Source organism: Arvicola amphibius, chromosome 4 (assembly GCF_903992535.2).
Source record: "Arvicola amphibius chromosome 4, mArvAmp1.2, whole genome shotgun sequence".
In the NCBI taxonomy this organism is placed as follows: Eukaryota; Metazoa; Chordata; class Mammalia; order Rodentia; family Cricetidae; genus Arvicola; species Arvicola amphibius.
The window spans coordinates 5639446-5658194 of NC_052050.1; the positions used below are offsets into that span (position 1 = coordinate 5639446).

At 47.5% G+C, this 18749-nt stretch overlaps 1 protein-coding gene across 1 annotated transcript in view; it reads left to right on the plus strand.

The window, feature by feature from the left end:
* Srp68 (signal recognition particle 68) overlaps positions 1-18749 on the plus strand; it is a 29434-nt gene that overhangs the window by 3659 nt on the left and 7026 nt on the right. The window contains exons 3-10 of the mRNA XM_038326125.2: positions 2685-2798; positions 4460-4655; positions 7063-7145; positions 7419-7528; positions 8594-8676; positions 9608-9748; positions 14564-14662; positions 15991-16055. Of these exons, the coding sequence (XP_038182053.1) occupies positions 2685-2798; positions 4460-4655; positions 7063-7145; positions 7419-7528; positions 8594-8676; positions 9608-9748; positions 14564-14662; positions 15991-16055 (891 nt within the window). The remainder of the gene's footprint in view (positions 1-2684; positions 2799-4459; positions 4656-7062; positions 7146-7418; positions 7529-8593; positions 8677-9607; positions 9749-14563; positions 14663-15990; positions 16056-18749) is intronic.

Below are 18749 nucleotides of genomic sequence, written 5' to 3' on the forward strand. Positions count from 1 at the left end.
TGCCCTATCACAGGCCAAGACAGTGTCTTTATTAAACAATGGCATTCACAGCATACAGAGGGGACTCCCACATCAATTCTGTGAATGTGCGTTAGGCTCATATTCATGTGTATTCTGTATGTGCTCATAGTGTGCAGTTGGTTTTATGACTTATAAACTAATATTTTGATACTTAAACTGACTGAGGCTTGGTCAGCAGAAACCCTTTCAGATGGGCTTTTTGACATAACTGACCCCAGGCTTCCCTTATTAAGTCAGGTGTATCGTAGTCATATTTTCACATATAGTGGATTGCACCCTTCTCAAATGCAGCTTTATTTTTACTAGGATTGAACTCAGGACCACTGCATGCTTGGAAAGATCTTTATTACTAAGCTACAGCCCCATCTCAGAGTGCATCTGTCTTAGGTGTGTAGTTAGGTTAGTGTATTCTTGAAACAGGGTCTGTGTAGTACAGTGGCCTCCAACGTGCTGTCTTGCCACCTGTCGAGTGCCTGGTTTACAGGTGGGCACCTGACTTATGTTTTCTTTTTTTGCAGGTAGTCTCACTCTATAACTCATACCTCAGAATTGCTATGTAACCAGGCTAGCCTTGAACTTGGATGTCTTAAGTCAGCTTGCCGCATGCTGGTAGTTCAAGTGTGGGCCTCCACGCCTGGCAGTCTCAGGTTGTTGTTTTTTGTTTATTTTATGATCCCGGAGATTATACACAGAAGCTTAGACACACTGGCGTGTGCTCTGTTGCTGTGTTCATCCCTAGGTCTTGCGTTTTGAGGCGGCATCTCACTGTGTGGCTCGACTACTGTCTGTAACTCCAGTTCCAGGGGATCTGATGTTCCTTCGAGCAATGCCCATGGAGTGCAGAAGAGGGCATTGGCTCCCTGGAGCTGGAGTTACTGCTGGAGGCTATGAACCGGCCACCTGATGTGGCACTGGGGACGCAGCACGGGTCCTCGGGAAGGGCAGCAAGTGATCTCCACCATCAAGTCTTCTTTGTCGCCCTTCGTCTTAGTATGTTTTATCTACCTGTGTTCACGTGGGTACGTGCATGCAAAGGCACACATGGAGAGGTCAGGGGACAGCTTGAGGAAGTCAGTTCTCTTCCTTCCACCATGTGAGTCCCGAGGATGGAACTCGGGTTATTGGCTTGTCGTTGGCTTGTCAGCGATATCTTCCCATTGAGCTGTCTCCCTGACCCCAGTTTTGGCCTATTGATGGCGTCTGAGGAAGAGTCACTAGGGTTAGGGGCCAAGTGGAGCAGACGGTTGCTAGTAAGCAGATGCTGATTGGTGCTGTCCTTATGTTGGGGACTTGAGCAACTCTGAACTTGTCTGGCACAGCAGCAGTTGCTCCTCACAGCTGTGCTGTCATACAGGCCATACCTCCACAGAGAGAGAGAGTGCTGTCTCGCACTCTCTCGTATGTTCTTTCCTTCCAGCAACAAAAGTTGAACTGTACTCTAGCCTGCTACCTAGGGTAAAGCTTGTCCAGCTCTTTGCTCCTTAGGCAGAGATTGTAGTTACACACCCTTATTGGCATTCCTCTCAGTCCAAAGCACAGGGCTGGCTCCATCTTTCTTTTATTTTTTGAGTTTCTTATAGCATATGAATTTATAAACAGTTATAACAATGGAACCAAAACAGATGAATCTCTTCGTTATTCTAGAGACCTAGGAATAAATAGGGATCAAGGGCATTTTGATTTCAGATTTAGACTTTACTACTAAACTATTTGTTTATTTATTTGGGGTTTTGGGACAGGGTCTCATAGCTTGGGCTGACTATATAGACAGAATTTGTTTTAAACTGGTCCTCTCACCTTGGTCTTCCTGCTGTGTGTGCACCGCTATGCCTGGCTCTTGTGTTTAGTCCGCATCCTGGTAGCTATTAAGAATGTGTGTGGAAGCTGGGCGGTGGTGGCCACACCTTTAATTCCAGAACTCGGGAGGCAGAGGCAGGCGGAGGATCTTTGTGAGTTCGAGGCCAACCTGGTCTACAAGAGCTAGTTCCAGGAGAGGCTCCAGAGCTAAAGGATGTGTGCGATTCTGGAGGCTGGAGAGATGGCTCAGCTGTTAAAAGCACTGACTGTGCTAGGACTCCAGTTTGAGGCCCACATGATGGGGCATAACTGACTGTAACTCCAGTCTCAAGGGAGCTGACACCCTCCTCTAGCCTGTGAGGCTACCAGTCACATAAGTGGTGTATAGGCATGCATGTTAGCAGAACACCCATACACATAAAAATTAAGAAAAATAAAGAATCTTTAAAAAACTGTGATGATGAGGTAATATTTAAGTATTTTAAGCAAGACATTTGGCTAACACATGTAATCTTAGCACTTGATAAATGGAGGCAGGAAGATTACCTTGGAATTTGAGGTCAGCCTGGTCTATCTGGTGTGTTCCATACTTGCTTGGGCTGCAGTGTTAGACCTTATCTCAAAAAGCCAAGAAGTGGGAAAATCTAATCATTTTATATTGTAAACTATGCTTTGACATATAGATCTGTAGAATTCCATTGTCTTCTGTTGCAGCAGTCACGTTGGCCCACGTGTTTGACAGGTGACGTGATGTCAGCAGTCACCCTAAGCAGTCCTCGGAACCTTTGCCCTTCTTTATTATAGACTGTTCTGTTCAAAGTACTACCGGCTGGGCTGAATGGACCTCGAATTGTGTTTCCTCACAGGGGCTACTGCTCTCGAAGACAAAGGCGTCTCCGGAAAACACTCAACTTTAAGATGGGGAACAGACACAAATTCACCGGAAAGAAAGTAACCGAGGAGCTCCTGACTGATAACAGGTGCAGGCTCTAAGTTCTGGACTGCACAGTGCCAGATGGCACACCCAGCTCTTGAATTCTCTCATGTGCCTGCCCTCTGAGCAGCTCTGTTCTGTGGGGTGGCTGTGCTGTGCTCTTCCTGCATCTATCGGTGAAGAGATCCAGTAGCTTGCTCAAGAGCTGTGCGGGGATTGGGGTGTAGTCCAGCTATGGAGTGCCTGTCTGGTGCGCACAGAACCCTGACTGGGATTCCCAGTAGCTCACCTGTAATCCCAACACTTGGAAAGTGGAGGCAGGAGGATCAAGACTTCAGGGTAGTCTGACAGGGCGGTGGTGCCACGCACCTTTAACCCCAGCACTCCAGAGGCAGAGGCAGGCAGGTCTCTGTGAGTTTGAGGCCAGCCTGGTCTACAGAGTGAGTTTAGTTCCAGGACAGCCAGGGCTGTTACACAGAGAAACTCTGTCTCAAGAAACAAAACAAAAACAAACAAAAAGAATTCAGGGTTGTCCTTGGCTGCTAGCAAATCTGAGGGCAGCATGAGTTGTGTGAGGCCCTATCCCCGCCAGAAAAGACAGTGTGTGGAGCAGTTTCTGGAGCTTCGGTGTGGACCAGCTTCTTCTCTTGCCTCCTGTTTGCAGGCTGCAGAGGCAGCTTATTGCTAGAGTGTACGTGACAGACAAAACCTAGGGAGTAACCCAGCACAAGGAAGGGGCAAGCAGCAGGACCCCTGGGGTTTGCGGGTGAGCCAGTCCAGACAGTCAGTGAATTTAGCAAGAGACTCTGTCTCAGAAAGCAAGGTGGAGACTGTAGAGATGATGCCGTTGTTGACCTCTGACCTCCAAGTGCATGCACAGACATGCACACACAGGTGTATATACCATACACAAAACAGTTTTGTTTAATTCATTTAAGTATTGTTTACTTAGACTGAGGCCCTTACCAAAAAAAAAAAAAAAAAAAAAAAAAAAAAGTCTGCTAGCCAGGTGTGGTAGCTCATGCCTTTAATCCCAACATTTGAAAGGCCGAGGCAGGGAGGTCTCTGAGTTTGAGGCCAGCCTGATCTATAGTGCAAGTTCCAGGACAGCCTAGACTACACAAAGAAACCCTGTCTAAAAAAAAAGAAATCCTTAAGATCATAGCAGACTTAGATTACTGCCCTGTCAGGAAGTACCAGCTGTGATCTGTGTTAGGTATTTAGTGCAGAGGTGAGACAGGCTGGAGCCCCCACAGTCCCACAGCTCGCAAGAAAGGCCGTGGGCTCCAGCGCAGGCTCTAGTTCAGTGCTTCATCGCTCTTGTTTCTTGGAAGTTTTGTGTGTGTGCTTGCTTGCTTGCTTTGAGATAGGGTCTCACTTTGTAGCCTAGGCTTCCCTGAATTTATGATCCCCCCTGCCTCAGCCTCCTATGTGTTGAAGTTCCCGGTGAGCACCACCGTGGCCGCATATTATCCTGCACTTAAGCTCCTGGTTTCTACCTGGGCTTCAGTCCTAGGCTGGCCTGGTTTGAGTGATAGAGGCTCTTCAGTGGGCTAGACCTAGCAGGTGACTAGAAACGTGAGGTGGAGCCTAGCTGGTTCAGAGATGCTGGCCTGGAGCCTGTGCTGTGAGGATGCGTCCTGAGGGAGGGACAGTGCACTGTCCCTCAGAGGATAGCCTTTGTTCACCTTCCACCCTCTGCTGTAGGTACTTGCTGCTGGTTCTGATGGATGCAGAAAGAGCCTGGAGCTATGCCATGCAACTCAAACAGGAAGCCAACACTGAGCCCCGAAAACGGTTTCACCTGCTGTCTCGCCTTCGCAAAGCCGTGAAGCATGCCGAGGAACTGGAACGCTTGTGTGAGAGCAACCGCGTGGATGCCAAGACCAAGCTAGAGGCTCAGGTCATTGTCTCCACACCCAGCTTTCCTTTATTGTGGAGACTAGAGTCATGACTTTAAAAGAACCACAGCGAAACAGAGCAGTTTGTTACCTTGTACATCGACGGCCTCCTGCGGCTACAGCCCTGCCCTCTCTCTCAGAGGGTGAAGTTAGTGTCCCTTATCTTCAGCTCTTAGATTTTCATAATCAGCTGTAATACTTTGATGATAGTCAGGCTTCTTTTAGTACATAGGTAGAAAGCTTTATATTTTATACCTGGGAAATCTCCCAGAAGTATTTTTGGCAATCAGTTTGTTTTTAGAGATGATAGTTATATTCAGTATATTTTAAGTTATTTTATGTGTGTAGCTGTTTTGCCTACATATCTGTACTCTGTGTTCATGCTGGGGATGATAGATACTAAAGGTTATATTCAACCTGTTCTTGTTTTTTGTTTGTTTGTTTTGTTTTGCTTTTTTTTTTTTTTTTTTTTTTTTTTTTGAGATAGGGTTTCTCTGTAGCTTTGCAGCCTGTCCTGGAGCTAGCTCTTGTAGACCAGGCTGGCCTCAGATTCACAGAGATGCCCCTGCCCGAGTGCTGGGATTAAAGGTGTGCACCACCACTGCCCGATTTGTTTTTAATTATTTTATGTGTGGGGATGTTTTACCTGCACGTATGTCTGTGCACAGTGTGTGCTTGGTACCCACAGAGGCCAGAAGAGAGTTTTGGTTCTGAGTTAGAGTTCTGAGCTGCTTCTGAGCTGCCAATTGGGTGTTAGGGACTGAACCTGGATCCTCTGAAGGAGCAGCGAGTGCTCTTAACTATCCTAACCACTGAGCCATCTCTGCAGCCCTGTTTTCTTTTCTCTCTCTCTCTCTCTCTCTCTCTCTCTCTCTCTCTCTCTCTCTCTCTCCTTCCTTCCTTCCTTCCTTCCTTCCTTTCTCTTTTTTTGGTTTTCTAAGACAGGGTTTCTCTGTAGCCTTAGAGCCTGTCCTGGAACTTGCTCTGTAGTCCGGGCTGGCCTTGAACTCACAGAGATCCATCTGCCTCTGCCTCCCAAGTGCTGGGATTAAAGGTGTGTGCCACCACCACCGTCTCCTGTTTTTGTTTTTTTAAACAGGACCTTATTTATATAGTCCAGGCTTAACTTGAGCTCACTTTACAGCCAAGCCTGAACAAGTCCTGAGATTATAACCATGTGTTCAGGTCTTTTTCCTTGGGAGTGTGAGAGCACAAGGCTTTCCGTCCAGGTTGGAGCCAGCCTCTCAGTATCCCGCCTCAGTCTCTTGAATGCTCAGTGTTTGAAGGTGTGTACTACCATGCATGGCAGTTTTGAACCTTAACAAAAATTATTATTGTGTCTGATGTGTTTGTGTGTGAATGCAGATATGCATGTCCAATGATACGTTTGTGGAAGTAAAAACCATTGTGGGGAGATTTGACTGTCAGGAGTCAGACTCAGGCTTGCACTGAAGTACTTTTGCCTGCTGAGCATCTCCAAGGCCAGATAGTGAACCTCTGGTGCTAATGACTGGTCTAGAAACTAGGTACTAAGTGAAATGAAGTAAGATGCTCTGCCCTTGTGGGCTGGAAAGATGGTTCAACAGTTAAGAGCACTGGCTACTTTTCCAGAGGACTGGGATTGAATTCCCAACACCCACATGGCAGCTCACAACTGTTTTAACTAACTCCAGTACCAGGGGATCCAATACTCTTACACGTCTGTATGCAGGCAAAACACCAGTGTACATAAAATAAAAATTACAAAAAGAAAAAAAGACACTCTTACCTGAGCTGTGCCTCGGGTGCCCTTTGTTTTGAAGTTTTCTCCTGGGGAGAAGTAAACCATAAAATGACCTGTGCATCACACTTTATCATTTTATTAAGTTTTTCTCTTTAAAAGTCAACTTCATGGGGATGGAGAGAAGGTCAGTGACTAAGAGCACTGGCTGCTCTTACACAGGTACCCAGCATGGCAGCCCACAGCTGCCTGTAACTCAGGGGCTCCTCCAATGCCCCCTTCTGTCCTCCCTCAGCACCAGGCACACATGTGGTGCACAGACATATATGCAGGCAAAACACCTGGGCACATTTGAATAAGAAAGAAAAGTTAACCTGATTTCAAGGCATGGTGGGGCACACTTTTAGCACCAGCGCTCAGGTGGCAGAGGCAGGTGGAACTCTGAGTTCCAGGCCAGCCTGCTCTTCACAGTGAATTCCATGCTGTCAAGAGTTAGGAACCATCCAGGGAGGGGCATGGGGCTAGAACCCTGGTCACTTGTGCTGAAGCAGGTTCTTTGGGCTGAGCAGTGGTAGAGTACCTGCCTAGGATGTGCAGGGCCCTAGGTTCCTTCCATAGCACCCCAAAAGCAACTCAGAAGGCAAACCTGGGAAGCCCGCTGCTTAGCAGTTCTTTTCCACCCCTTGTAGGCCTACACAGCTTACCTCTCAGGAATGCTGCGCTTTGAGCATCAAGAATGGAAAGCTGCCATTGAGGCTTTTAACAAGTGCAAGTAAGTCCTCCCGACCAGGTGCAGGGGCTGCTCTAGTCGCGGCACAGTCACACTGCAAACCCTGTCGCTGTCTCCGTGGAAGTTAGGACACTTGTTTTCCTTATAGCAAGTTTATTCTCTTTTTATCCTTAGGCTTTGCTACTCTGTAGTCGGTGAAATAACCTTCAAAGGGCTTGTGTTTTTATTTTGACCATGTGGTCTTTTGTGAGTTTGTTTTCCTTAAATATGGCTGCCGTAATGTCTGCCACGTGTCTGACGTTTGTTTGCTTGCAGAACTATCTATGAGAAGCTGGCCAGTGCGTTCACAGAGGAGCAGGCTGTGCTATATAACCAGCGTGTGGAAGAGATCTCGCCCAACATCCGCTACTGTGCTTACAACATAGGTGAGCAGGCACCGAGGCCTTGCTCTTCCGTGGACGTGGTTTGCTGGGAGGCTTATGTAACTTCTCTGTGTTAACATCCATCCTTAGCCTGAGGGTGTTTGTTTGCCTGTTCGGTCTCAGGTCTTACTGTGTAGCCCAGGCTGGCCTCACACTCTAGAGCCCACCTGCCTCTGCCTCCCAAGTGCCGGGATTAAAGGCGTGTGCTGCTGTACCTGGCTTGGCCTTAGTTCTGAAGACAGCAAAAGTAGAGCTGTCTGATGTGCACTGCGGAACGTGAACCCGTGTACACACAGGGTGGTTGTGATGGTGATGGTGATGAGCTGTCGGTGACAGCCTCACTCAGTCTACAGACTGGCTCTTTGGCTTCTGTTTGCATCCCTTTATCTTCTCTGCTCCCCGAGAACCGTGTAGAGGCCCAGCCAGTGCTGTTACTTTCTCAGAGGAGTTTCAGGTCCACAGTGAAGCTAAGTGAAAGATGCGAGGATTTCATGCACGTTCTGAGCCCATGCCTGCATAGCCTCCCCTCCCATCATCTCCCACAGATGTTTTTATTTGTGTCTGTGCCTGCCTGAGTTTATGTATACTGTATGTGTTGCCTAAGGAGGCTAGAGGAGGGCATCAGATCCCGGGAACTAGGGCAGCTGACTGAGAGCTGCCTGGTAGGGGTGCTGGGAACTGAGCCCAGGGCCTCTGTAAGAGCAGCAGGCGCTCTTACTACTGAGCCGTCTCCAGCCCACTAGGGTATACTTTGTGCAGTTGCACCTACATTAACATGCCATAATGTCTCAAAATCTATAATTAGTCCTACGGCTCAGCTTGACATTGAGTTCTTGAAAATTTAGATCAGTGTAATGACATGTATAATGACATGTAGCCACCATTCTTACCAGTGTTTTCAATGCCCCAGTCAGTTTGTTTTTGAAAAAAACTTATCTTCAGAGCAGATAGTGTTGACCTGCTGTAGTAATGAATGGGTCCACTTCACTAGAGGAGAAAGTACTGTCACTCTGAATAAAAGATCCCTCTCTCTCTCTCTCTCTCTCTCTCTCTCTCTCTCTCTCTCAGGGGACCAGTCAGCTATCAATGAACTCATGCAGATGAGACTGAGGTCTGGGGGTACAGAGGGGCTCCTTGCTGAGAAACTGGAGGTAATCTATGATGTACATGTTTATGGGAGGTGATTTGAAACAGTCTAGACACAACAGCCCCTGGGGAGATTTGCTACTAATATATGTATCTTTATAGTTGTGGTTGCATTACAAAGCTGTTCCCTTAATATTTAAATATTTAACTTACATGTATATTTATTATCAATATGTGCATATTATATATATATGTACTTTTTTTTTTTTTTTTTTTTTTTGTTTTTGTTTTTCGAGACAGGGTTTCCCTGTAGTTTCTAGAGCCTGTCCTGGAACTAGCTCTTGTAGACCAGGATGGCCTCGAACTCAGAGATCCGCCTGCCTCTGCCTCCTGAGTGCTGGGATTAAAGGCATGTGTCACCACCGCCCGGCTATATGTCTACTTTTTTGTGTGTGTAATCCTGACTGGCTTAGAACTCGGAGAGATCTGCCTAGCTCTGCCCGCTGAGTGCCAGGATCCAAGGATCCATCAATGAACTTGATTTCTACCTCACTGTGTGTGTGGCTTTGATAGCCTGGATCTTACTATGTGGACAAGGTGGCCTTGAGCTCTTAGAGATCTGCCTGCCTCTGCCTCCCAAGTGTTAGGATGAAGGTGTTTTCAGGCTCATTCTATAAACTGATCTTGAACTCATGATAGTCCTGCCTTCAGCCTTAGAAGTGTTGGGATTACAGATGTGAGCCATTATACCTGAAAACCTTTTTCTTCCTGAACAAGTAACATAGATTCATAGAAAAAGTAGAAATGTAAAAAAATTGGAAGAATTTTGACTTCCCATAAACTAAAATTCATGATACCAGAGAAAATTTTAATAAGTAGAAATCCTGTCTGTTTTCAGGGTGCGCTGTGTCGGTTGCAGAGACAGCTGGTAGGTGGCACTGTTGTCACCTGTCACTGCCACTGTTCAAACTTTAACTTCTTAAAACTGCATCGCAGGCCTTGATCACTCAGACTCGAGCCAAGCAGGCGGCTACCATGAGTGAGGTGGAGTGGAGGGGGAGGACGGTTCCGGTGAAGATCGACAAGGTGCGGATCTTCTTACTGGGACTGGCCGACAATGAAGCTGCGATCGTCCAGGTGAGGAGGAGGGGCCTGTGGTGCTCCCAGCTGTGTGTTTCTGAAGGTCTCCTGGAGTTGAAACTGTAGTCCCTCAGGGTGTTCATTTTTCCCAAAACACAAATGGTCTTAAAGCTGTTTGGGAGTTGGTAAATCTAGAGATGTACTCCTTTGGCTAAGTCAAGCAGTGGGAATTACATCCATGGAGTTGCTGGGGAGAAGGTTTGCTCCCTGCAGAGGTGCACAGCAGGCCAGCAGGTGGTGCAGCTGCTTAGACTCCTGGAGTCTGACCTGTGTCCTCACCTTCGCGCCCTCAGGGCCACCTATCATTCCTGGGCCCTTCAGAAGAGCCTGGGCGAACCAGAATGTCTTGTTCTGCATGTGCTCTGCATGTAATAGTCGTGCAAAAGCTGTCCTTGATAGCTGCTTACTGCATAATCGCCTGCTTGTGGCTGAGAACAGCCAGAGGCAGCCCCAGAGATACGGGTCCAGGAGCGATTGGTTAGTGAGGCAGCAATGACTGAGGCTCTTGGAGCTCCTCCACGGGAGGGGAAGGGCATCTTCGAAGACTGCGAGGTTCTGACCATGGCCTTTTGGGTATTTCTGAGGCCTGGCAGTTACCAGTGAACCCCAGGTCATGAATGGGACCTGGAGTCTGCGTTGCAACTTGATGAGGATGTTGAGCATCCAGACTTTCCAGCCACTTTCCACGGTGGCTGCTTTGGGCGGGGGCAGTTTTCAGTAATTGAAGGATTTATTTATGTACTGTTTATGGCACGTCGCTCTGCCACTTTCTTTTGCTTTGCTTAAAGGGCAGAATGATGGAACAACACCAGAAAGTTTGTTTTTCTTAAACTAGAAGATTGAACAACTAATAGAACTGATATTTTGTTTTTGTTTTTTGAGACAGAGCTTCTCTGTGTGTAACAGCCCTGACTGTCTTGGAACTAGCTCTTGTAGACCAGACTGTCCTTGAACTCACATAAATCCACTTGCTTCTGCCTCCCAAGTGGTGGCATTTAAAGTGTGCCTCTACACCCAACTTGAAGAACTAATTTTATTTTAGTTTTTTACATTTATTTTGTGAGGGGGCACACACACACATACGTGTTTGGATTTTTTGTGACTAAGGACTGACGTTTGATAGACACCCTAAAGCAGTTGGAGGGGCTGGGACTTATCTCATGGGTAGCGAGTATACTCATGCTGGAGACCTCAGTTCAATCTCTAGTACCAGAAGGAAGAAGGCAGTTCAAGACTGACCAAAGAAGAAACTGGGAAGGAAAAAATAAAATGGCAATCCAGTTAGTATGTCAGCTCATCTAGTCACTACTCTAAGTATGTGCTTGCAGAAGTAAATGCATGCCTTCTGTTTGTCATTCGTCACACCACACGTAATAACAGTGTGCTTCCTAAGTGCCGCCTTGCCTGTTATCAGACCTGTGCTGCATACGGCTCATAGCACCCAAAGTGAGGACGCAGCACAGCTTTCTGTAAAAGAGGTTTTGTCATTTGTTTGGTTTTGGGTTTGTAGGGCTGGGTACAAAATCCAGACCCTAAAGCATGCTAGGGATTACACTCAGGTCTTAAGACTTCATGGCCAGCACCTTCTAATCCTCCCACTAGGGAAGCAGAAGCAGGCAGATTTCTGTGAGTTCCAGGCCATCCAGGGCTACACAGTGAGACCCTATCTCAAAATAAGTAGATTTGATCTTTTTTTTTTTTTTTAAATGTCTGATTAGGATGGAGAGCATTTACCCTTTTCTTTAGCGTATTTCCTTGTGTTTCTGTCTTCTGGACCTCTCTCAGTGTGGGGTGAGGCTTGGTTCCTGTGCCCTTGCTTCTCCTATGGGTGTGGTGGGGAATGTGGCTAGACTTGCCTCGTGTGTCTCTTAGTCACACTGCACCATCTTCCAGCAGTCCCTACCAACAAATGAAAACAGCCCAGGACCCCTTCAGTAGTGGAGACGCTGGAGCCCAATCCAATGGCTTTGCCCCGGCTGGCCTGGATGCCCCACTAGAGAACAGAGCCCAAGGTGCCCCCCCCATGCATGTTTCATCAAACAGATCTAGAATTTTCTGATTGACCTAGTAGGCTTCAGACCCTGTGCCATAGGCACACCTGGAAGCCGAGTCCAGCCAAGCTATACATTCTTACGCAGGGAGTTTGCCCTTTATTTGTGGAGCACATTCCTGCTGGTTCTGCAGCAGACAGGACAGGCTGGGATATGGAGAGGGAGTCCTGTCTCTGCATGTCGGGAGGCGTGTCTCCTTTCAGGAGTCATCTTGGCATCAAGTATAGGTTCTAGAATAAATGTGCTGTAAATACATAAAGACTTCCTGTTTGGAGACATTTTGCCCTGGGCAGGAAGATTCATGACAAGTTCTCAGATACTTGGTGGTCTCTGAGTCACTGAGCAGTGTGGGTGGCACATGACAAACAAGTCTTCCCCTTCAGACATGCCTTTTTCTTCATTGTGGAAAATGTTCATGAAACCCTGAATGCAGTGTAGAGCATGTGATAGCGTGGGAAATCTGACCGCCGATGACAGCTGTGAAGAGGGCTAGCATTCTGGCATCCTTTAATTGTGAAGTTTGAACATTTCCTGCCAATAGGAGGGAAGACAGAGCCTCGTTATTGCCCGCTGTCAGACAACCCACCCATCTGAAAGGAGCGCTGTGGTGGATCTGTGAGATATGTGGGTTCAGACGGGTGCTGGGGCTGACCCTGCTGTGGCTGACTGTTGGAGTCCTAAGTGGTGCTGGGTGTTCACGTGTCTTACTCGGTTGTCACAGTTCCACAGAAATCTTACATTGGAAACTTAGTCAGAGCCCAGCAGTGGTGGCGCACGCCTGTAATCCCAGCACCTGGGAGGCAGAGGCAGGTGGATCTCTTGAGTTCAAAGCCAACCTGCTCTATAGAGCAGTTCCAGGGCAGCCAGGGCTACACAGAGAAACCCTGTTTCAAACAAGCAAACAAAGAATTTGGTTAGATGGTTATGAGGAATTGCACTGGACAGACAGTACTGTGATGTGCTTGGATTGTTCAAGTTAAATCTCAGTTAAATGCTGATGCACAATGCCTGCCGCACTGCGGAGCGTGGAGACAACACCGCCCGTCCTGTGCTGTGCTGGTCTGCAGGCTGCTTTGCTGTGGGAACCAGCTGGTGAGGCCTTGTTTGCCTTCAAGTTACAGGAAGCCATGGCCCTGATTTGTCGCCAGTTAGTGAGGGACAGGAAAGTCAAGTGACCTGTAAGTAGAAGGGTCTGTTGGTTTACATTGGGCAATCCACAGAAGAGATTCTTTACTCTGGAAAGTAGGAAAACCATAGCATTCTTCAGAGAGTTTTTCTCTAAGCTCCTTCATCTCCTGCAGGAGTGGGCCTTCTGGGCGGGCTGCTGGGCTTCCTGAGAGGTTGGTTGGATGTTAATGTTTTTCAGGTTGACTGTTAGTTCTGTGGAAAGTCAAACATAACCGTGGAATGCTGCTGTTTTCATTTCACTGGGCCAGCCGGCAGCATGGGTCTGTCTGCTTTCCGCCGTTTGTCGTTCCCTGCTCTGTCAGATTCTTTAGGGCGGATAATGTGGCATGGCAGGCATTCAGTGAATGAATCACTTTGTCATCTATCCAGGCCGTGTAGCGGAGGGTGATGCCCAGTACGTGTACAGAGATCGTCAGCTCGATCCTGTCAATCATTTCTGCCCAAAAGTTGTTCTGAGTTGACCACATATGTATGACACTGGACTCAGGATGTCTAGAGAAGGCAACTTAGTCTGGCATTTAGGAGAAGTATCTTTTGGTGGGATATTGATTAGTAATGTGTTTCGTGCTTGACTCTAAAAGAAATCACACTTCAGATCGGCTCGTATCTGTAAAGGTGTTTGCAGGCCTTTCTGAGCCATGCTGGTGCCATATTCAGGAGTTTGGCCGGGGCTGCCCACAAGAGATTGTCATAACTGAGCTTGCTGACTGTCCACATTTCTCATAGAAGGAGGGTGCCAGTAGGGCCATAGCACCCTCACCTGAATATCCAGCCGCCCTCCCAACCAGGTGCATGAATTCTTCCCTGATAGTACAGGACCTTGGGGGAAAAGCTGAGGGAGGGGACTCCATCTGCACAGCCATTACCCCTGTTGGGTGCAAGCCTTCCAGTGGGAGAGCTTTAAGGTCACCTGTTCCTTCCTGTGGTCCCTCACCCTCATTGCTCTGTAAGCCAGATAAACTGGTTGGTTCTCCAGAGTGAACAGTGGAGTTAGTTGTACATGTGTTGGTCACTGGGACCAGTGGAGCAACGGAAGGGGAAGAGACATCTGTGCTGTTTCCTCAGTGTGAGGAAACAGCATCCTGGGGGGGGGGGTCTGTAGACTCCCCCGGGGCACTAGGTGCCGGCCTTCGCAGAATCACTGGAGGTGCGTTCTGTGATGGGGAGACACTCCAAGCACAGGGCCCTGGCGGCTTGAGGTGACGCCTGCAGATGTGGCTCTCTTCAGCGTGTTCACTTTTCCAGTGTAGTTTCCATTGTAGTATATAGCGGATAAGAACATCATATGCACAAGTGACACGCTAAGGGATTTGTGAGGCTGGAGTTAAGATCACATGTGTTAAGTGGCTCACAACTCTAGCTCCAGGGGATCTGATGCCGTCTGGCTTCCATGGGCACCTGAACTCCTGTACGTACACAGACAAGCACATATATACATTATTTAAAGTAAAATAAAAACCTAGGGCTATCTTGGGTCAGGTAAGTGTGTAAGTGCCGTGGGAGGATCATATTACTACCGTGCCCTCCTCCGTTTTGCTCAGAACGGTCTTTTGCTGCATTTGCCACTGTTTAGGCTGAAAGTGAAGAAACAAAGGAGCGGCTGTTCGAGTCCATGCTCAGTGAGTGCCGAGATGCCCTGCAGGCCGTGCGGGAAGAGCTCAAGCCTGATCAGGTGCGACCATCTCCTGCCTGGTGCTGCATCCTCCCCGTCTGTCCTATCCTCGGGGTGGCCCAGGGTCCGTGCATCACCATTAGCCTTTGGGGCATTTGCAGATGTGATCAGCTTATTAACAACAGAGGCCTCTGGGCTCCAGGTTTATGACTTCATTCTCATGGCCTCTTCATAGTGTTCATCCCATGGTTTCAGCCTCTTGTCTCCAGGAGCACTCCTGGTGTATGGTGCTCCCCTTTTCCAATGGTGTGATCCGTTCAGGCATCTGGACTGAAAACCTAAGAACCATTTTATATCTCTGGGTCACCACACCCTAGTCCTCGCTATAATGTCTCTCCCTGTTGATGACTCCACTGTCGGGGTTCTGTTGAAGCAGAATCTAGAATCTAGGCGTGTAGCCCAAGATGGACTTCAGCTCTTGTCCCCTGCCTCAGCCTTTGCAGCGCTGGGCTTGCAGAGGTTGGTAGCCATGACTGCTTTACACTGGTTCTTGCACAGAATTTTAACCTACACAGAGATGGCCATAAAGGTGAGGTGGTGCAGAATTGTAGCATTCTGCAAACAGGCAGGAGGATTGCCAGTTGGGTAATTGAAAAACACTTAAATATTCACACCTGCAGTCTCTTCTACCCCATGCGGTAACATCTCCACGGGTGCTGGCGGTTAAGGATGCAGATTGCGCTAGGCTGTTCCCTCTGTTCAGCTGACAGAGCCGGGTAGCCGGGGATAGCCGACTTTGGGTCTGAAAGGACCCTCTGTGGTGCCATGGTCTCATGGTTCTACACACTGAGCCAGGGTCTTGTGCGTGCTAGGCAAGTCTCTGGGTTTTTTTGTTTTTTTTTTTTTTAAACATTTATTTATTTATTATGTATACAATATTCTGTCTGTGTGTCTGCCTACAGGCCAGAAGAGGGCACCAGACCTCATTACAGAGGGTTGTGAGCCACCATGTGGTTGCTGGGAATTGAACTCAGGACCTTTGGAAGAGCAGGCAATGCTCTTAACCTCTGAGCCATCTCTCCAGCCCCAAGTCTCTGGGTTTTTGTTTGTGTTTGCTAGTTTGAGCCAGCATCTCATTCGGTGTCCTAGACTGTGAACAGATGTGGGCTCTTCCTTTCTCAGTCTCATGCATAGCTAGGACTGCAGGTGTGAGTCCCCATACCTGGGGGACTCTGATCGGAGTGTTTGGGGCAGAGGACAGGAACCCTAACTGGCTGTTGCTCAACATCTGTCACTCAAGGCAACTGGGTAATCTTGTCATGTTGTGTTGTCTGAGGGTGCGACACTTGAATCTGTGGGTTTTACTTTTGCCTTCTTTACCTTTTCAGAAGCAGAGAGATTACACCCTTGATGGAGAGTCGGGAAAGGTTTCCAATCTCCAGTACCTGCACAGGTGAGAAGCAGCTGACTTCTGTGTGTTTATGCCAGTTTAGATTTTCATTTTATGTGTATGGGTACCTGTGTGTGTATCTGTGCATCACGTGTGTCCCTGTGCCTATGGAGGCCAGAAAAGGGCATCGGGTCCGCTAGAACTGGATGTTGTGAGCCGCTGTGTTGAAGGAGCTGCAGGCAGGCCTGCTTTTCGTCCCGCCTGGCTTCCGCACAGCTAGCTTAGCCCCAGAATAATTACATGGAAACTGTATTCTTTTAAACACTGCCTGGCCCATTAGTTTCAGCCTCTTATTGGCTAATTCTCACATCTTGCTTTAACCCATATTTAGTAATCTGTGTAGCACCACGAGGGGTGGCTTACCAAGAGAGGAGATGCATCACCGCTGTGTTGGGAATTAAACTCAGCCCTCTGCAAGAGCAGCTAGTGCTCCTAACTGAAGATCTCTAGAGCCAGGCTGGTCTTGAATTCATAGAAATCCACCGGGCGGTGGTGGCACATATCTTTAATCCCAGCACTCGGGAGACAGAGGCAGGCGGATCTCTGTGAGTTCGAGGCCAACTACAAGAGCTAGTTCCAGGACAGGCTCCAAAGCTACAGAGAAACCCTGTCTCAAAAAACAAAAAACAAAAAACAAAAAAAAAAAAAAAAAAAGAAAGAAAGAAAGAAAAAGAAATCCACCTGCCTCTGCCTCCCAAATGCTGGGATTAAAATTAAAGGCATGCAACACCACCACCACCCAGCTTGCTTGCTTCTTTCTTTCTTTCTTTCTTTCTTTCTTTCTTTCTTTCTTTCTTTCTTTCTTTCTTTCTTTCTTTCTAGAAAGTTTCATGGATTTGCATATACTTCTCTGTCTCGTTCAGTAGGTGCCTGTGTTGCTCACGAGAGAGCACTTGAGCTAGTCACCCTTGGCTGCTGTTTAGTTTGGTCTTTGTTTGCTTGGTTCTATTTAAAGCTGTGGGGCAGTGAATGGGCCTTTTGGGTTGGTTTTCATATACACACACACACACACACACATGTATGTGTGTGTACACACACACACACACACATGCATTGGTGTCTGTCCTGGATGTTTGTCTGTGTGTTGGATCCTCTGAATCTGGAGTGTTACAGAAGGTTGTGAGCTGCATGTGGGTGTTGGGAATTGAACCTAGGTCCTCTGAAAGAGCAGCCAATGCTCTTAACCACAGATCCATCTCCCCAGCCCTCACTTTTTTTAAAAAATTGTGTGCATACTTGATGAGTTTGTGGGGGTTCATGCATGTAAGGTCAGAGGACACTTTGTGAAGCTGGTTTTCTCCTCCCACCTTTCTGTGGGTTCCAGGAAGGAATGCAGGGGTCCAGGTTTGTGTAGCCAGCACCTTCGCTAGCTAATCTATTGCTACAAGTCTTGGCTTGTGTGGGTGTGTTATTTTTGTTTTTGTTTTTGTTTTGTTTTTTTGTGCAGGATCTCACTGGGAGCCTAGGCTGGCCTCAAATTCTTGAGAATCTGTTATGGAGTTTGACCGCAGGGAACAGACCATAGACTCAATCCAATTATAATTAAAAGATTTATTAGATGCTAGCAAGACCAACAGTCTCTGAGCCAAGTTTGAGATTGCTGTGAAGGAGGGGTGTGAGGGAGGACTTTTAAAGTGGAAAACCACACAAAGACCTTCGACATCTATGGAAGCAAGTAAAAACTCTTCTGTTCTGACAAATTCGGTGGCTAAAGCAACTCAGAACAGTGTCTGGGAGTCTTTAAGCAAGTTACAGAGCAAAGAAAAGCACTTTTAACAAGTAGACAGTCACGGCTGTACATTTTGAGGGGTCACTGAGTCAGGATTACTGGGAAGGACTTACATTCCAGGGACTGGAGACAGACAGCTGGTGGATAGCAAGACAGATGGCTGGCATCAAATAGAGCTTCTTTAGATGTAACAAATCCCCCTTCTCAATCTTCTGCATGGAATTTGGGCCTCAGCTGGTCCCTCTGGAGCTGCTGTGACCTAGAGCTCCCTTTCCTCGTCTCCCAGGCTCTCCACTGTTCTGAGCATCTCAGCTCAACTTAATTCCACCTGCAACTCTGCGTCAGTCCAGAGCCTGCCTGGCTTTTTCCTGTGCTCTTGGTCAGTGGCCACCCGTCTGTGTTCTTGTGGCCTATTCTGTCCCACTATGTGTTTGCTGCTGCTTCTGCCTCACAGCAACAAATGTGCCCTATGCAGGGCTGTGTCAGACTGCTTGTTTACGTTCTTGCAAGATTGCCACTTTTCTTCTACATGTTTGTTTGTTTAGCTTTAGAAACAGAGCCTTTGTATGCAGCCCAGCCTGGCCTGGAGCTCACTTTGCAGCCGCAGACCTGCCTCTGACTCCCAGCAGTCCCTCTGTCTCAGCCTCCCAGGAGCTGGGCTTGGAGACCTGAGACACTGTGCTGGCCCCTTTTGCTCTTTTATGCACATGATTCAATTCTCTTGTCAGCTTCATTTTTCTTTCTCTTCCTTTGAAATGGTTACCTTGTTCAGTGTAAGGTTTTTGGATATGTTTTTTTTTTTTTTTTTAATTTTTTTTTTCTTTCTTTTTTTTTTTTTTTTTTTTTTTTTTTTTATAAATTTCCTTTTTCTTCCCTCCTCCTCCCCCCTGGATATGTTTTTTAAAAGACATGTTGGGCCATCAAGTCTCACTAGTAGAAGAGCACACGGAGCCTTGCTGCTTCATCTC